This window comes from Sander vitreus, chromosome 14 (assembly GCF_031162955.1).
Source record: "Sander vitreus isolate 19-12246 chromosome 14, sanVit1, whole genome shotgun sequence".
NCBI lineage: Eukaryota > Metazoa > Chordata > Actinopteri > Perciformes > Percidae > Sander > Sander vitreus.
Window position 1 is genome coordinate 21,210,232 of NC_135868.1, and position 17,765 is coordinate 21,227,996.

The 17,765-nt window shown below is 42.8% G+C and overlaps 2 protein-coding genes across 2 annotated transcripts; both read right to left on the reverse strand.

Moving 5' to 3' along the window:
• Nucleotides 1-1,782: 1,782 nt before the first annotated feature.
• On the reverse strand, nucleotides 1,783-8,596 carry LOC144528604 (plasma kallikrein-like). Its single transcript, XM_078267290.1, has 9 exons — nucleotides 8,409-8,596; nucleotides 8,144-8,300; nucleotides 4,171-4,280; nucleotides 3,912-4,074; nucleotides 3,676-3,788; nucleotides 3,464-3,596; nucleotides 3,143-3,249; nucleotides 2,242-2,401; nucleotides 1,783-2,035 (listed from the first exon to the last, which is right to left on the reverse strand). Exons 1-9 carry the CDS (start codon nucleotides 8,467-8,469, stop codon nucleotides 1,918-1,920), a joined length of 1,122 nt encoding a protein of 373 aa, XP_078123416.1. The 5' UTR covers nucleotides 8,470-8,596; the 3' UTR covers nucleotides 1,783-1,917.
• A 725-nt stretch (nucleotides 8,597-9,321) lies between these two features.
• On the reverse strand, nucleotides 9,322-13,119 carry LOC144529316 (coagulation factor XI-like). Its single transcript, XM_078268329.1, has 9 exons — nucleotides 13,059-13,119; nucleotides 12,783-12,936; nucleotides 11,688-11,797; nucleotides 11,429-11,591; nucleotides 11,067-11,185; nucleotides 10,855-10,987; nucleotides 10,522-10,628; nucleotides 9,609-9,780; nucleotides 9,322-9,421 (listed from the first exon to the last, which is right to left on the reverse strand). The coding sequence occupies exons 1-9, from the start codon at nucleotides 13,117-13,119 to the stop codon at nucleotides 9,322-9,324; spliced, it is 1,119 nt and encodes a 372-aa protein (XP_078124455.1).
• Between the last annotated feature and the right edge of the window lie 4,646 nt (nucleotides 13,120-17,765).

Below are 17,765 nucleotides of genomic sequence, written 5' to 3' on the forward strand. Positions count from 1 at the left end.
GCTGGAGTAGTAGCCTACCGTATTTTCCGGACTATAAGTCGCTCCAGAGTGTAAGTCGCATCAGTCAAAAAATGCGTCATGAAGAGGAAAAAAAACATATATAAGTCGCACTGGACTATAAGTCGCATTTATTTAGAAATTTATTTCACAAAATCCAAGACCAAGAACAGACATTTAATCTGGAAAGGTAAGTTATTAAACTACACAATAGCACACAGAACAAGCCATACGGTGTCCGGTATGTTAACGTAACGTAACTGCACTGTTGACGAGCCTCTCCCAGCAGCACGTTGTTCAAGCACCCATCTGTGGACTCCTTCCTCCAGCTCTGGCCATCTTGATTTCAGTGCGCGACTAGCTTTCTTTGTTTTCTTCATTGCAGTAAGACTAACCTTTTCGCCAGTCCCTCACAAGTTTCTCACTCACTCCAAACTTTCGTTCTGCTGCTCGATTACTGTTTTCGGCTGTGTATTTTACAACCTGCAGTCGCCTTCGGTTTCTTTTCTTTCTCAGTTGTCTTTAGGAGCAGCATATAGTTGTCACAAGCCTAGAGCACCTCTCGCGGCTGTAGACGGTAATGTTTTCAGCATGAAATAACATTTAAAAACATGTTAAATTATATATATTTTGATATATAAGTCGCACCTGACTATAAGTCGCAGGACCAGCCAAAGTATGAAAAAAAGTGCGACTTATAGTCCGGAAAATACGGTAGTCTTCCTTTTGAGGATTTCCTTTTGTTATATCCCTTTGTTGATTTCCACAGCACCCATTGGCCCATTTTTCCATTGTGAGTTCTGTTTAACTTGTTCTAAATAAATATCCTTTCAAAATACCAATTACATCTGGTTTATGTTTACGTCCTGATACCCCTAGCACTTCGGAACGTAACACCTGTAAAGTCTATTTGCTCTTTCAAAGTCCAGATTAAAATCAACATTTGATGTTCTCGATCAACACCTTGGAACAGTGTTCTGTTTACTTTTGCTCTGCTGACCTTTTCCTTACTTAAATTGTAAATGTGATTTTGCTGTTTAATTCCCAGTATACTGTTGTTTTTATGGTATATTGAATCCTGTCACTGGCACTCACTGCATTATATCACTTGCATATACTTCACTGCAGTGAATTTCAGTGTGGGTGGTTTTTGCCATGTTTTGGCTGTATGTGTGTTTCTGCATGTGTACATGGACAGAGGCGTGCTGGAGACCTTCAGGATCCCGAAAATGAACTGGAATAGACAACCAAGGCCAGGAAGGTGACTTGGGATCAGGTTTTGTCTGAGGGTCACCAAACAGCCACTATGTTATACTGCATCCAGCTGGTTGTGGTGGAAGAAATTAATTTACGACTAATGCCCCAATATAAAAATACTCCTTTACACCGTAGATATTTAGTCAGAACAGTGTGCCACCTAACCCTTGTTTTAAAAAAATATTGTATTGTCTTTAACGTTACCGTCTTTGCCCACCCTCAAGAGTGCTAACATGTTAACTATCTTGTCACTTGACTGATGCCAGTTTCCCATTTTGTCTTCTCTTTGTTCATTACTAACCCCACACAGTAGACTGTATTTTGAGTTATACTAGTGTGTATGAACCGAAGGGTGAAAACGGTTGAGCTGACAGCAGCATTGCTTCATGGGACCTTTTATCACCCACAGCTAAATATGTTCTCAAGTAATAAAACACACACACACACACACACACACACACACACACACACACACACACACACACACTTAATGTCTTTGATTTTGGCTGAAGAAGACTGAAAGCAAACTGATGTTCCTTATTTTTTATTGCTCTTGTTTACACACAGAGTCAACTTTAACAGTTTTAACAGCAATCCAATGATCTAATCAGCATTGTGTGTGTGTGTGTGTGTGTGTGTGTGTGTGTGTGTGTGTGGATTGTTCTACGCAATAGATTTACTGTTACAGTTCCTCAGCTGGAAGCCTGATACCACATTGGCCAGTTTGGCAACTTTAGGAGGAGCAGGCATGGTGATGGTACGCTTGAAAAAGCAGCGACGCCTAGAACACAAAATCAAAAACAGCATCTTTAATCATGCACCATTAATACAGCTATCATCAAATTATAAAGACAATATTGTCTGATTGATGATTAAGTCACATAACTTCCAGGTATTGCCTAAATTGCTGGTACAATTTTATTTAAAATATAACAAACAATATTTGTGTTTAAGCAGGTTTGCATACATGCATAAAGAATACTGTACCGGGAGTTGGGATCAGTAAAGTTGTCATTGGTATAGGTGTAGAACTGGCAGTAAGGATCCTGAGTACAGGTCCTCTGACATGTGTCTGCATCATCCATCAGCTCAAAGCGAATGACAGAAGTTGGGAAAGCTATGTTTTCATAAACCACCTGAATCCAGGCTGTTAGCAGAGAGAAACAGGGTTACACTGCTGCTGATGGCTAAACTACTGTACAGAAATACTTCACTAACAACAAACAAATAGGTGCTGAATGATTCCAGAGTTTGTAATATGAGATCGGATAAACAAATCTAAAATTAAAGTTTGTTACTTTTTCATACAAACAAAGCAATGTTAGAGGAAAATGGCCGAGGTTTGGTTTATCATTGTTTCTAAAATGATCGAACAATGTTGCCATTCAGTGAAAGTACAGACAAGAAATGACAAGAAAAAGTACAGTCTAAGTCTAATGTTGTTAGACTTGGAGCACAACGTAATTGTAACTGTTTAGCATAAATATCTTCATAATAACAAGAGTAAACAGGCATGCTAAGTCAGCAATGAAAAGTAAAGCAGAGTAAATTCCATGGCAATCCATTCATAAATGTTGAGACATTTCCCTCAACTCAAAAGTCATGGGATCACCAAATGTGTTAGGATGCATCATCTGGGAACCATGAATGTCTGTTGAAAATGCAGTGTCAATCCAACCAGTAGATGTTGAGATATTTCACTCAATAAGTAAAAACTAGAGTAACTGACTGATCCATTGCCATTAATAGAGCCATGATGCTAGCATGTCATTGAGATACATTACGTCATTGAGTTAGTCGATCTACACAGCCAAAGCAGTTCAGATGGTCTATGGTGGTCTACTGAAAGAGTGTCTTTTCTGACAGTTGTGATATTAGTGATACATACCGTTATCCAGCTGACAGAAACGTGCTGGTAACCCAGATGTGACTCCGTCTTTAGCTTTGGTCACAATGCTATCTTTGTTGTTCTTCATGTAACATTTCAAGTCATTACTGCAAAGAAAGAAAGAAAATGAAAGCTTTCAAAAACTGTCTGAATAACATGAAGCAGAGAACAGATGTGACTGAAAAGGAGAACCAAATATTTAACGGCATCAAGACAGTTAAAATACTGTCACGTAAGCTGCTGGAACAAAGAATATGCTAATATAACTCAGCACTTTCTGTCTTACTGAGCACATGAAAAGGTATCCAAATATTTGACTACCTGGCAAAAGTGAAGTAGGTGCAGACTGAATGAGCAGAGCACAGTGCCTGACAGTATTCAGCAGAGGCAGCAGGAATATTCTCGATGTCGTTTCCTGGGATGTCAGTGTTTGGAAAAAGCTTGCCCTGACACACTGTAGAAAACAGGTAATAGAATAAGAAAAAGCACGCACAAAAACCTGCAGGAGGTGTTTGCTATGACTGTTTGTGTACCTGACTGTTGACTTATTCGTGGTATTTGGGAGAATCCAGATCTTACACCAGTCCTTCTGTCTACAACAGGTGTCCTTGGTACTGGCCAGCTGAATTTAAGGTGGCACTTGTTCCTAAAACAGAACAAGACATAACATTAGTTAGAGAATTGTTGAAGATGTGAACGAGTGGGAGAGGATAAAATTATCATTTTTTTAGATTCAACAGCAATGTTACATTATGTGATCCAGTTTTACCTGATCTCCACTATTTTGAAGGCCTCATTTACAAAAGTAAAGAACTGACAGGCAGGGTCCTGTGTGCACGCCCTCTGACACTCCTCATAGTCTGCTGTGAACAAGGTTCTGTAGTCGGCACCGAAGAAATCCACGTTCTGGTACACCTTGGGCAGGCAAGGCTCTGGCAGACACACAGAGAGAGCAAATGAGAGTGTGACCATGCATCATTCATTTCCTAAATGGTTTTCATAATGGTTTAAAATGGTTGTGAGTTTACCTTGGTCTTGGCTGCAGGGTTTGAGAGAAAATCCAGAGGTGACACCCTGTAGTTGAGCCTGAACATCGGGTTGTCCATTGGGAGAGGCTTTGATGAGGCAGAAAAAGTTCCTGCAGAGAGGGGTTTGAAAAAAAAGCGGAAAGTTGGTCATCACAGTTGCAGAGAAAACAAATAAAATGAATGACTCCGGTAATCTTTGCTCTCAAAGTACAATACTTAACATATTAAGAAGAAAAACAGAGATGACGGTAAGAATATAAAAAATAGTGTACAGTATAACAATACAATAGAATTTACAATTTTACAAAACCTATACAAAAGAGAGGGAAGGAATATTGCAATATCGGTCAATAGACTGAGATTTTGGGATTTAAATAAGAGTACAGTGCAAGGCAGATCAGTGCAATGGTAATATATTAAGAACAATATTGTAATTGTAGGATTGAAATAGACATGAGGTAGATGAGCAGAACAGTGGTGGTTGACTTTGTTCAGTGTGAGCGTGGGGGCTATTTCTGAGTGTTCAACAGAGTGACTGCTTGGGGAAAGAAAGTGTCTCTTTGTCGGCTCGTTAGCGCAGGTGGGGGGAGGGGGATGGGTGATGAGGGAAAACCTTTTGTGCGTGAGGGATGTGATAATGGGTGCTTTTCAAACCTGCAGTAAAAGTCGTTCAGGTCGTCAGCTAGTCTGGGATTTTCTGCAGAGTGGGGGGATGGTCTCTTGTAGTCCGCGATCTTTCGCAGGCCTCTCCAAACTGATGCAGGGTCATTAGGTGCTTTCCGACCGGATAGTACTTGTACTTTATAGAGGAAAAGTACACTTCTAAGCAGTTCTAAGAACTACTCTCCCGCAAAATCTTTTTTTCCGTTTGCATTCCCACTGGCCAAGTGGCCATAGGGACTGGTAGGAGGGGTAAGAGAGTGACGCAAGCACGGCAACGGTCTTTATAGCACCGTCACAAGACCTTAGCGCCACATACAACAACAACAACAAAGGAGGCCGTACATGGCCAGCAGTGCCTGCAATTCCGCATCAGTCCACTTTTCCGAGTTCCGCATTCCGTCCATTCTCGTAGTAATTCACGTAATGTTTTGCTCAACTATAGACAGGACTTTATTATACTCGGAACAGACCCCGCCTCTGCCTGCTGCACTGTGGACGTGTGTGTGTGTGACGGCCGGCGAGCCGCAGGACACGCTTGTGGAGTTTAACTCCGAAAAGACAGTTAACCACAGGTTCCCGTTAATCTTATGATGGACATGTGTTGTGATATTTAAACAAACGAACCGTCAACGGCGAAATAAAAGCCTCTTATTTACGAGAGCGGTCTGAGAGACCTCCAGCTCACAGCGAGGTGTCTGAGCAAGACTGGCCGAGCGACGAGCTAGCGGCCGGGGCAGGCGCTTGATGGCTGTCGCCTCACTTCATGGAGGTTCTCAACTCCGAAAGCTTTGAAGCAAATTGTCAATTCAGCATCAATTTTCGCAAGACTGCCTATACTTGAAATCTAAACAGTTAATTTCTCGCCTAAAACGTTGTCAGAAGTGAATTTAATGATGAATAAGATGGTGAAATTTTAAAAAAATGTTCCGTTGTTGCTCTGTCTGCAAGTTCCGAGTTGGCAGTGGGCGTGACTTATAAGTTCGACCAATCAAGTACACATAGGAAAAGGGAACAGGGAAAAGACCCTGCTCTATATCATAGACCATACAATGTAAATTTCATGTAAATCTGATGATGTTTGTCAGGTGAGGCTGACTTCCTGTTGCCAGCAAGTGGCACTACGAGTCAATATTGGCATTTAAATGTCCTCAGGCCTGGACTCTCGTCATGCATTAGAAATGTGAAGCAGATTGTACAATGTACTTCCACTTTTCTGTTTCTGAATGGAACATGCTGCTGCGGCAACACTGTTCAACAACAGCTCACAACGTTCAAATACAGCATCATCAAGGCCTTAAGGCTTTTCTGAACACGTTTGAGGTGGATCTGGTAAACCCACTAGGAAGAGGACATCATAGTATAAGAACTGTAACTTCCTGTTGTCAGTAGGTGACGCTATGACTATAACTCAATATTGGCATGTAGATGTCTTCAGGCTGGGAGTCTTATCAAGCATGAGAAGTTTGGGGCAAATTGGACCAAGGGGGAAAGCTTCGCTTCAGAGCTCGAACCTCCTATGGCGCCATTTTGATGCAACCAAACGATCACCCGACGCTAGCATTCCATGACTGCCATTCATTTTGACGTCACTTTGACAGCGAATAACTTTACATCTGAAGCGTTTAAAGACTTTTTTTTTGTCCATTGTTTATTTCTAAAGAAATATGACAATGTATAAAAGGCTCCATTACCTTGTATTTCACGTTATGGCTCTGTAGCAGACGTTTTTATAAAAATAGGCTAACGATTGTGTCATAACCACGCGACTTGCTGTCGCATAGTAGAGGAATTACCGTATAGTACAGGAGAAGCTCGCAGGCAGTTTTGACTTACATTAGCTGTTTAAGTTTAATTACTAATGTTAACTAGCATTTTAGTTAGCAATAATTAGCCTGTGTCCATGTTATCTCCTTACATATACCTACGCTCTCCGTCTCTGCAAGATTGGGAATGATTGAGATTTCTCTTGGCACAGCTACCAGAAGACTTACAACTTTCAGACAGGTTGCACACGTCACATTTACGTCATCTCTCTCAGTTGGAGGCTGCGCAGTAACGCTCAGCGCTCACCGGAAAAGTGCTAATATCCTTCACTGGTCTCCGTCCAGAGCAACGGAATCTGTTGGTCCATTATATACTGTCTATGGATTGGACAATGCAGTCTAGTTACAAAGCACTTCCTGTTTGTCAGTGTAACAATGGAAATCTGACGCCCTGCCACGCCCACGCTGTTGTTCGACGAATTCTCAAAAACTTTAGATTAGCTTTGCCAAGGTCAGATTGTACTGAGCAGTGTTTTGATGAGGAGTTTTTTTTTTATACTTTACTCCACTGCAATTTAAGGCAATATTGTAATTTTTACTGCAGTGCATTTATTTAATGCCTTTAGTTATTTTGCATATTCAGATTACTAATGTAAAATATAATCAACACATAAATCATAATGTATTATTATGGATAAAGATAAGACTTTATTGATCCCCTGGTGAAATTCACAAACTACCCAGTAGTACATGCTGTACTTTACCGGTTCGAACATCAAAGCTACAGTATAACTTTCTCAAAATATGACTTTTTGCCAGATTTGTTTAAACTCTTACTATATCCTGACAGTACTACATTAATCAGATCATCCATGGTTAAAGTCATGTTCCTCTGCCTCCTCCTAGTGCTCCTAATGACAAAAAAGGAAAACCACCGATCAGAGCCGAGAAGTCTCTGACACAGTGTCAATGACTGCTCGTGAACTGTGGTGAAACTAGGCAGCGCCGATCAAATATGAATCAAGGTTCATTGACTATTTCTCGTCTCAAATGTCTTCAGAAACATATGTTAGGGTACTGTTTGGATGTAAAATGAAGAGTTTGAGTCAGCTGGTGCTTGGTTTTGGCTCAACTTGGTCACAAACGTTATTTTACGTTGTTATTTTACACTACAGTACACTAAAATATGTTTCTGAACATTTGAGGCGAGAAATAGGCAATGCAGAAACAGAATCTTGATTCATATTGGATCAGCATTGCCTAGTTTGACAGTTTGATTGCAGATCATGAGCGGTATTATTGTCTTTTCGTTTAATTGTACTGGTGTTTTTTTTATCTCCTGCTGCTCACTGCAAATCAAGTTTCCCATCTGGGATAATAAAGTGAGTGAACTGAACTAAGCAGGACTTTAACTTGTAACAGTATTTCTACACAGTGGTATTGCTACATTTACTTTACTAAATATCTGAGTATTTTTCCACTACTGGAAGTAAGCATTACTTACTTATTACTGATTTCTGATTACATGTGTACTGCCTGTTATTTACCTGTTATCTTTGTTCCAGTCAGCCCGAAAAAAGGTAAAGAAGTTACAGGAGGCGTGCTGGGTGCAAAGCTGCTGACAGTGCTCAACATCAGGAGAGAAGAGAGATGTTATGTCGTTTCCTGAGAAATCCACATTCTCCAGAAGCTGTTGATTACAATCTAAAGAAATGGAAAAAGTACACGGACACACACACACATTTACATCTACAATACATTCTACCATATGTAAGTGGTAAAATTACAATATATACATACTGCATGTATTACCTTGACCAAAAGAGAGACTGCAGATAGACAGCAGACCCACCAAGATCAAATGTGTTCCCATCTTCTTAGTTTTGAAGCCAGCAAAGATTCTAAACACAACTGCAATAAAAGAGCCGGTTCTACAACTGTAGCTTGGTCCAAGGACTGTTTCAGAATCATCAAATGTGTATGTCCATCAATTTATAGGCAGTCCCATATGACCTATGACCTGTAAAGTCTATTGGCTCTTTCAAAGTCCAGATTAAAATCAACATTTGATGTTCTCGATCAACACCTTGGAACAGTGTTCTGTTTACTTTTGCTCTGCTGACCTTTTCCTTACTTAAATTGTAAATGTGATTTTGCTGTTTAATTCCCAGTATACTGTTGTTTTTATGGTATGTTGAATCCTGTCACTGGCACTCACTGCATTATATCACTTGCATATACTTCACTGCAGTGAATTTCAGTGTGGGTGGTTTTTGCCATGTTTTGGCTGTATGTGTGTTTCTGCATGTGTACATGGACAGAGGCGTGCTGGAGACCTTCAGGATCCCGAAAATGAACTGGAATAGACAACCAAGGCCCACAGCTAAATATGTTCTCAAGTAATAAAAAACACACACACACACACACACACACGCACACACACGCACACACACGCACACGCACGCACACACACACACACACACACACACACACACACAGTCTTTGGTTTTGGCTAAAGCAGGCTGAATGCAAACTGATGTTCCTTATTTTTTATTGCTCTTGTTTACATACAGAAAGAGTCATTTGCAGCTTTAACAGCAATCCAATGATCTAATCAGCATCAGGGCTGGCTGTCTGCATGAGTGTGTGTGTGTGTGTGTGTGTGTGTGTGTGTGTGTGTGTGTGTGTGTGTGTGTGTGTGGCATTCTACACAATAGATTTACTGTTAACAGTTCCTCAGCTGGAAGCCTGATACCACATTGGCCACTTTGGCAACTTTAGGAGGAGCAGGCATGGTGATGGTACGCTTGAGATAGCAGCGACGCCTAGAACACAAAATCAAAAACAGCATCTTTAATCATGGATCATAAATACAGCTATCATCAAATTATAAAGACAATATTGTCTTATTGATGGTCAAGTTACTTGATTTCCAGGTATTGCCTAAATTGCTGGTACAATTTCATTTAAAACGTGAACAATATTTGTGTTTAAGCAGGTTTCCATACATGCATAAAGAATACTGTACTGATGGGATCACCAAAGTTGTCATTGGTATAGGTGTAGAACTGGCAGTAAGCATCCTGAGTACAGGTCCTCTGACATGTGTCTGCATCATCCATCAGCTCAAAGCGAATGACAGAACCTGAGAAGTCTACGTTTTCATGAACCACCTGAACCCAGGCTGTTAGCAGAGAGAAACAGGGTTACACTGCTGCTGATGGCTAAACTACTGTACAGAAATACTTCACTAACAACAAACAAATAGGTGATGAATGATTCCAGAGTTTGTAATATGAGATCAGATAAACAAATCTAAAATTAAAGTTTGTTACTTTTTCATACAAACAAAGCAATGTTAGAGGAAAATGGCCGAGGTTTGGTTTATCATTGTTTCTAAAATGATTGAACAATGTTGCCATTCAGTGAAAGTACAGACAAGAAATGACAAGAAAAAGTACAGTCTAAGTCTAATGTTGTTAGACTTGGAGCACAACGTAATTGTAACTGTTTAGCATAAATATCTTCATAATAACAAGAGTAAACAGGCATGCTAAGTCAGCAATGAAAAGTAAAGCAGAGTAAATTCCATGGCAATCCATTCATAAATGTTGAGACATTTCCCTCAACTCAAAAGTCATGGGATCACCAAATGTGTTAGGATGCATCATCTGGGAACCATGAATGTCTGTTGAAAATGCAGTGTCAATCCAACCAGTAGATGTTGAGATATTTCACTCAATAAGTAAAAACTAGAGTAACTGACTGATCCATTGCCATTAATAGAGCCATGATGCTAGCATGTCATTGAGATACATTACGTCATTGAGTTAGTCGATCTACACAGCCAAAGCAGTTCAGATGGTCTATGGTGGTCTACTGAAAGAGTGTCTTTTCTGACAGTTGTGATATTAGTGATACATACCGTTATCCAGCTGACAGAAACGTGCTGGTAACCCAGATGTTCTCTCGCCGCTTTCTTGAGTCCCCATTTCCTCATTGTTTTTCTTCAGGTAACAATTAAAGTTATTACTGCAAAGAAAGAAAGTAAATGAAACCTATCTGAATAACATGAAGCAGAGAACAGATGTGACTAAAAAGGAGAACCCAATATTTAACGGCATCAGGACAGTTAAAATACTGTCACGTGCTGCTGGAACAATGAATATGCTAATATAACTCAGCACTTTCTAATTACTTATCATACCCTTGTATTGAGCACATGAAAGAGAAAAAAGGTTTCCAAATATTTGACTACCTGTTAAAAGTGAAGTAGGTGCAGACTGAATGAGCAGAGCACAGTGCCTGACAGTGTTCAGCAGAGGCAGCAGGAATATTCTCGATGTCGTTTCCTGGGATGTCAGTGTTTGGAAAAAGCTTGCCCTGACACACTGTAGAAAACAGCTAATAGAATAAGAAAAAGCACGCACAAAAACCTGCAGGAGGTGTTTGCTATGACTGTTTGTGCACCTGACTTTTGAGTTATTTCTGTTATTTGGGAGAATCCAGATGTTACACCAGTCTTTTTTTCTACAACAGGTATCCTTGGTACTGGCCAGCTGAATTTAAGGTGGCACTTAAACCTATACCTAAAACAGAACAAGAAATAAAATGAGTTAAAGAATTGTTGAGCATATGCCATGTCACCACCCTGCTGTTGCCAGAGCAATATCTTTCTTCTCACTGGTTGAATTAAACCTCAGACCTGAAACCTCCAGGTACCATCACTGTTGACATGTCCTAGTGCATCAGAAAATGTGAATAACAGTGGGAGAGGATAAACACATCATTTAATTTCAACAGCAATGTTACATTATGTGATCCAGTTTTACCTGTTACCAAATGCTGTGAAGGCCTCGTCTAGTAAAGTAAAGAACTGACAGGCAGGGTCCTGTGTGCAGGCCCTCTGACACTCCTCATAGTCTGCTGTGAACAAGGCTCGGTAGTTGGCACCTGTGAAATCCACGTTCTGGTACACATTGGACAGGCAAGGCTCTGGCAGACACACAGAGAGAGCAAATGAGAGTGTGACCATGCATCATTCATTTCCTAAATGGTTTTCATAATGGTTTTAAATGGTGGTGAGTCTACCTAAGTCTTGGCTGCAGGGTTTGAGAGAAAATCCAGAGGTGACACCCAGTAGTGGAGCCTGAACATCGGGTTGTCCATTGGGAGCGGCTTTGATGAGGCAGAAAAAGTTCCTGCAGTGATGGTGGAATGTAACCAAGTACTGCACTTAAATTTTGAGGTACTTCTACTTGACTTGATGAGTATTTTCATTTATTGCTACTTTATATTTTACTCCACTGCAATTTAAGGCAATATTGTACTTTTTACTGCACTGCATTTATTTAATTCCTTTATTTATTTTGCATATTCAGATTACTAATATAAAATATAATCAACAAATAACTTACAACAACTTATAATGTATTATTATGGATAAAGATAAGACTTGATTGATCCCCTGGTGAAATTCACAAACTACTCAGTAGTACATGCTGTTGTAAAAAAAAAATAAAAAATAACCTCACCCTTTACCGTCTGCAACATCAAAGCTACAGTAGGTCTAGGTAACTTTCTCAAAATATGATTTTTTGACAGATTTGTTTAAACTCTTACTATATCCTGACAGTACTACATTAATCAGATCATCCATGGTTAAAGTCATGTTCCTCTGCCTCCTCCTAGTGCTCCTAATGGCAAAAAAGGAAAACCACCGATCAGAGCCGAGAAGTCTCTGACACAGTGTCAATGACTGCTCGTGAACTGTGGTGAAACTAGGCAGCGCCGATCAAATATGAATTAAGGTTCATTGACATATTACTCAAATGTCTTCAGAAACATATGTTAGGGTACTGTTTGGATGTAAAATGAAGAGTTTGAGTCAGCTGGTGCTTGGTTTTGGCTCAACTTGGTCACAAACGTTGTTATTTTACAGCTAAACAGAATAAAAAATATGTTTCTGAAAACATTTGAGGCGAGAAATAGGCAATGCTAATCAAGTTTCCCATCTGGTGAGTGAACTGAACTGAGCAGGACTCTAACTTGTAACAGAGTATTTCTACACAGTGGTATTGCTACTTTTACTTAAGTAAAGTATCTGAGTATTTCCTCCACTATTGGAAGTAAGCATTACTTACTTATTACTGATTTATAATTACATGTCTAATGCTTGTTATTTACCTGTCATCTTTGTTCCAGTCAGCCCGAAAAAAGGTAAAGAAGTTACAGGAGGGGTGCTGGGTGCAAAGATGCTGACAGTGCTCAACATCAGGAGAGAAGAGAGATGTTATGTCGTTTCCTGAGAAATCCACATTCTCCAGAAGCTTCTGACATTCTAAAGAAATGGAAAAAGCACACACACACACACACACACTTACATTTACAAATACACATATTAAATACATTGTACCACATATAAGTGGTACAATTACAATATATACATACTGCATGTATTACCTTGACCAAAAGAGAGACTGCAGATAGACAGCAGACCCACCAAGATCAAATGTGTTCCCATCTTCTTAGTTTTGAAGCCAGTAAAGATTCTAAACACAACTGCAATAAAAGAGCCGGTTCTGCAACTGTAGCTTGGTCCAAGGACTGTTTCAGAATCATCAAATTTGTATGTCCATCAATTTATAGGCAGTCCCATATGACCTATGACATGTAAAGTCTATTGGCTCTTTCAAAGTCCAGATTAAAATCAACATTTGATGTTCTCGATCAACACCTTGGAACAGTGTTCTGTTTACTTTTGCTCTGCTGACCTTTTCCTTACTTCAGATGTAAATGTGAGTTTCACCTAACACACACACACACACACGAATAACATGCACATACACCAATTTCACCTCGCGCACACACATAAAAAGCATGCATATAAAAGAATTTCACATCACTCACACACACACACGCAACCTTTTTCTCATTGCATTTTCTCACAAAAAATTGTCTGTGTGAAAGATAAAAAGTTGTCTGCGTGTGAGCTAAAAGTATTGTGTGCCTATAAATGCCTACTTTTAGCTCAGTTGGAAGAGCAGCCGTCTTCTAAGCGGAAGGATGGTGGTTCTTCCCAGGCCCCTGCAATCTACAAATCATAATGGCAGTTTTTCATTGTTTATCTATACAGTCCTGATTTTCTTTTGGTTTTGGGAACGAAGAGGACATTTGCACAATGTTTAATGCTGCTCTTCAGTGTGTTATGGAAATACAGAGAAAATCTCCAGATGACTTGAGTGTAGAGAGACTCTATAGAGAATTACACGACCAAAGTTCTCATAACCATTATGCCGTACTGTGAGTGGAGCCGAAACATTGCTTGGGGTCCTGAAACTGTCACCTGCAATGCTAATGGTTTTATTTTCTCTGTTCAGGGGAAGGGACTTAACAGCTCAGTGAGGTGCTGATAACAAAAAGCCAGGCATCATAACACCGACTCTGACTTAAAGGCGTCTCTTTGTGGTCTTAGTATGAAAACATTGGAAAGTTCATGTTCTGTTACAGTGTGTTGCCACCTCTTGGACATATAGGGAATGAAAGGAAAGCTGCAAGTTGAAGTAGCAACAAACCAAACCAAAGGACAGTAAAAGCAGCAGTGGTTTATTTGAGTTTATCAGCCTCTGCTGTCCTTCACTGACCAATTTTGCAGGACAGGATTTTTTTTGGGGGGGGTGGGCAGTCACGTGATCGGGATATGACGGGAGTATTTTCGATGGTGTTTTTTGAAAATTAAACCATGTAACCCTATTCTGATATAACCTCTAAATACAATTATGAACCTGAAAATGAGCATAATATGATCACTTTAAAATATTTTCACCGCTTTACCTTGCTTAAACTAATATATATATATATATATATATATATATATATATATATATATATATATTTTTTTTCTTCTTCTTCTTCTCCGGGAACCATCACCTTATCGTGGTGGAGAGGTTTGTGTGTCCCTATGAACCTGAGGGCTGTGTTGTCTGGAGCTTTGTGCTCCTGGTAGGGTCTCCCAAGGCAAAGTGGTCTCAGGTGAGGGGCCAGACAAAGAATGGTTCAAAAAATCCTATGAAAAATCGAGGAAGGGATGAAGTGACCCTGCCCGGAGGAAGCCCGGGGCCCCCGTCTGGAGCCAGGCCCAGATGGAGGGCTCGTCAGCGGCGTCTGGTGGCCGGGTTTGCCACGGAGCCCGGTCGGGCACAGCCCGAAAAAGCTACGTGGCGGACATCCCTCCATCCCATGGGCCCACCACCTGTGGGAGGAACCGCTGGGGTCGGGTGCGCTGCCACATGGGTGGCAGTGAAGGTCAGGGGCCTCGACGGACCAGACCCGGGCAGCAGAGGCTGGCTCTGGGGGACGTGGAATGTCACCTCTCTGTGGGGGAAGGAGCCGGAACTTGTGCGGGAGGTGGAGCGCTACCGGTTAGATCTGGTGGGGGCTTACCTCTACGCACAGTCTTGGTTCTGGAACCATACTCCTGGATAGGGGTTGGACTCTTTTCTTCTCCGGAGTTGCCCAGGGTGTGAGGCGCCGGGCGGGTGTGGGGATACTCACAAGCCCCCGGCTGAGCGCCGCTACGTTGGAGTTTAACCCGGTGGGACGAGAGGGTCGCCTCCCTACGCCTGCGGGTTGTGGGGGGAAAACTCTGACTGTTGTTTGTGCATATGCACCAAACAAGAGTTCAGAGTATTCGGCCTTCTTGGAGACCTTGAGTGGAGTCCTGCATGGGGCTCCAGTTGGGGGACTCCATAGTTCTGCTGGGGGGGGACTTCAACGCGCACGTGGGTAATGATGGAGACACATGGAGAGGCGTGATTGGGAGGAACGGCCTCCCTGATCTAAACCAGAGTGGTTGTTTGTTGTTGGACTTCTGTGCTAGTCATGGATTGTCTATAACGAACACCATGTTCGAACATAGGGATGCTCATAAGTGTACTTGGTACCCAGAGCACCCTAGGCCAAAGGTCAATGATCGATTTTATAATCGTTTCATCTGATCTGAGGCCATATGTTTTTGGACACTCGGGTGAAGAGAGGGGCGGAGCTGTCAACCGATCACCATCTGGTGGTGAGTTGGGTCAGGGGGGTGGGGGAAGACTCTGGACAGACCTGGTAAGCCCAAACGGGTAGTGCGGGTAAATTGGGAACGTCTGGAGAAGGCCCCTGTCCGACAGACTTTCAACTCACACCTCCGGCGGAGCTTTTCGTGCATCCCTGTGGAGGCTGGGGGGCATTGAACCCAGTGGACAATGTTCAAAGTTTCCATTGCTGAAGCTGCGGTGAGGAGCTGTGGTCTTAGGGTCTTAGGTGCCTCAAGGGGCGGTAACCCACGAACACCGTGGTGGACACCGGTGGTCAGGGAAGCCGTCCGACTGAAGAAGGAGTCTTTCCGGGATATGTTATCCCAGATGACTCCGGAGGCAGTTGCAAGGTACCGAAGGGCCCGAAGGGCTGCAGCCTCTGCCGTGAAAGAGGCAAAGCAGCGTGTGTGGGAGAAGTTCGGAGAAGACATGGAGAAGGACTTTCGGTCGGCACCAAGGTGCTTCTGGAAAACCGTTCGCCACCTAAGGAGGGAAGCGGGGGAACCATCCAAGCTGTGTACAGTAAGGATGGGACGCTGTTGACCTCAACTGAGGAGGTAATAGGGGCGGTGGAAGGAGCACTTTGAGGAACTCCTAAATCCGACTAATACGCCCTCTATGGTAGAGGCAGAGCTGGAGGATGAGGGGGGGATTGGCATCAATTTCCCTGGTGGAGGTTGCTGAGGTAGTTAAACAACTCCACAGTGGCAAAGCCCCAGGAATTGATGAGATCCGTCCAGAAATGCTTAAAGCTCTGGGTGTGGAGGGGTTGTCTTGGTTGACACGCCTCTTCAACATTGCGTGGAAGTCTGGGGACGGTGCCTAAGGAGTGGCAGACCGGGGTGGTGGTTCCCCCTTTTTTAAAAAGGGGGACCAGAGGGTGTGTGCCAATTACAGGGGTATCACACTTCTCAGCCTCCCGGTAAAGTCTACTCGAAGGTGCTGGAAAGGAGGGTTCGGTCGATAGTCGAATCTCAGGTTGAAGAGGAACAATGCGGATTCCGTCCTGGTCGTGGAACAACGGACCAGATCTTTACTCTTGCAAGGATCCTGGAGGGAGCCTGGGAGTATGCCCAACCAGTCTACATGTGTTTTGTGGATCTGGAGAAGGCGTATGACCGGGTGCCCCGGGAGATACTGTGGGAGGTGCTGCGGGAGTACGGGGTGAGGGGTCCCTTCTCAGGGCCATCCAATCTCTGTACGACCAAAGCGAGAGCTGTGTCCGGGTTCTCGGCAGTAAGTCGGACTCGTTTCAGGTGAGAGTTGGCCTCCGCCAGGGCTACGCTTTGTCACCAATCCTGTTTGTAGTATTTATGGACAGGATATCGAGGCGTAGTCGGGGTGGAGAGGGGTTGCAGTTCGGTGGGCTGGGGATCTCATCGCTGCTTTTTTGCAGATGATGTGGTCCTGATGGCATCATCGGCCTGTGACCTTCAGCACTCACTGGATCGGTTCGCAGCCGAGTGTGAAGCGGCTGGGATGAGGATCAGCACCTCTAAATCGGAGGCCATGGTTCTCAGCAGGAAACCGATGGAGTGCCTTCTCCAGGTAGGGAATGAGTCCTTACCCCAAGTGAAGGAGTTCAAGTACCTTGGGGTCTTGTTCGCGAGTGAGGGGACAATGGAGCGGGGAGATTGGTCGGAGAATCGGCACAGCAGGTGCGGTATTACATTCAATTTATCGCACCGTTGTGACGAAAAGAGAGCTGAGCCAGAAGGCAAAGCTCTCGATCTACCGGTCAGTTTTTGTTCCTACCCTCACCTATGGTCATGAAGGCTGGGTCATGACCGAAAGAACAAGATCCAGGGTACAAGCGGCGAAATGGGTTTCCTCAGGAGGGTAGCTGGCGTCTCCCTTAGAGATAGGGTGAGAAGCTCAGTTATCCGTGAGGAGCTCGGAGTAGAGCCGCTGCTCCTTTGCGTCGAAAGGAGCCAGTTGAGGTGGTTCGGGCATCTGGTAAGGATGCCCCCTGGGCGCCTCCCTAGGGAGGTGTTCCAGGCACGTCCAGCTGGGAGGAGGCCTCGGGGGAGACCCAGGACTAGGTGGAGGGATTATATCTCTAACCTGGCCTGGGAACGCCTCGGGATCC

Coding starts and splice junctions, on each gene's coding strand:
- LOC144529316 (XM_078268329.1), bottom strand. CDS start 13,119: ATGGGAACACATTTGATCTTGGTGGGTCTGCTGTCTATCTGCAGTCTC. Junction 12,937..13,058: donor CAGTCTCTCTTTTGGTCAAG/GTAATACATGCA, acceptor CCATTTCTTTAG/AATGTCAGAAGCTTCTGGAG. Junction 11,186..11,428: donor TTCACAGCATTTGGTAACAG/GTAAAACTGGAT, acceptor GTTCTGTTTTAG/GTATAGGTTTAAGTGCCACC.
- LOC144528604 (XM_078267290.1), bottom strand. CDS start 8,469: ATGGGAACACATTTGATCTTGGTGGGTCTGCTGTCTATCTGCAGTCTC. Junction 4,075..4,170: donor ACCCTGCAGCCAAGACCAAG/GTAAACTCACAA, acceptor TGTGTCTGCCAG/AGCCTTGCCTGCCCAAGGTG. Junction 2,402..3,142: donor TTTCTGTCAGCTGGATAACG/GTATGTATCACT, acceptor CTCTGCTAACAG/CCTGGATTCAGGTGGTTTAT.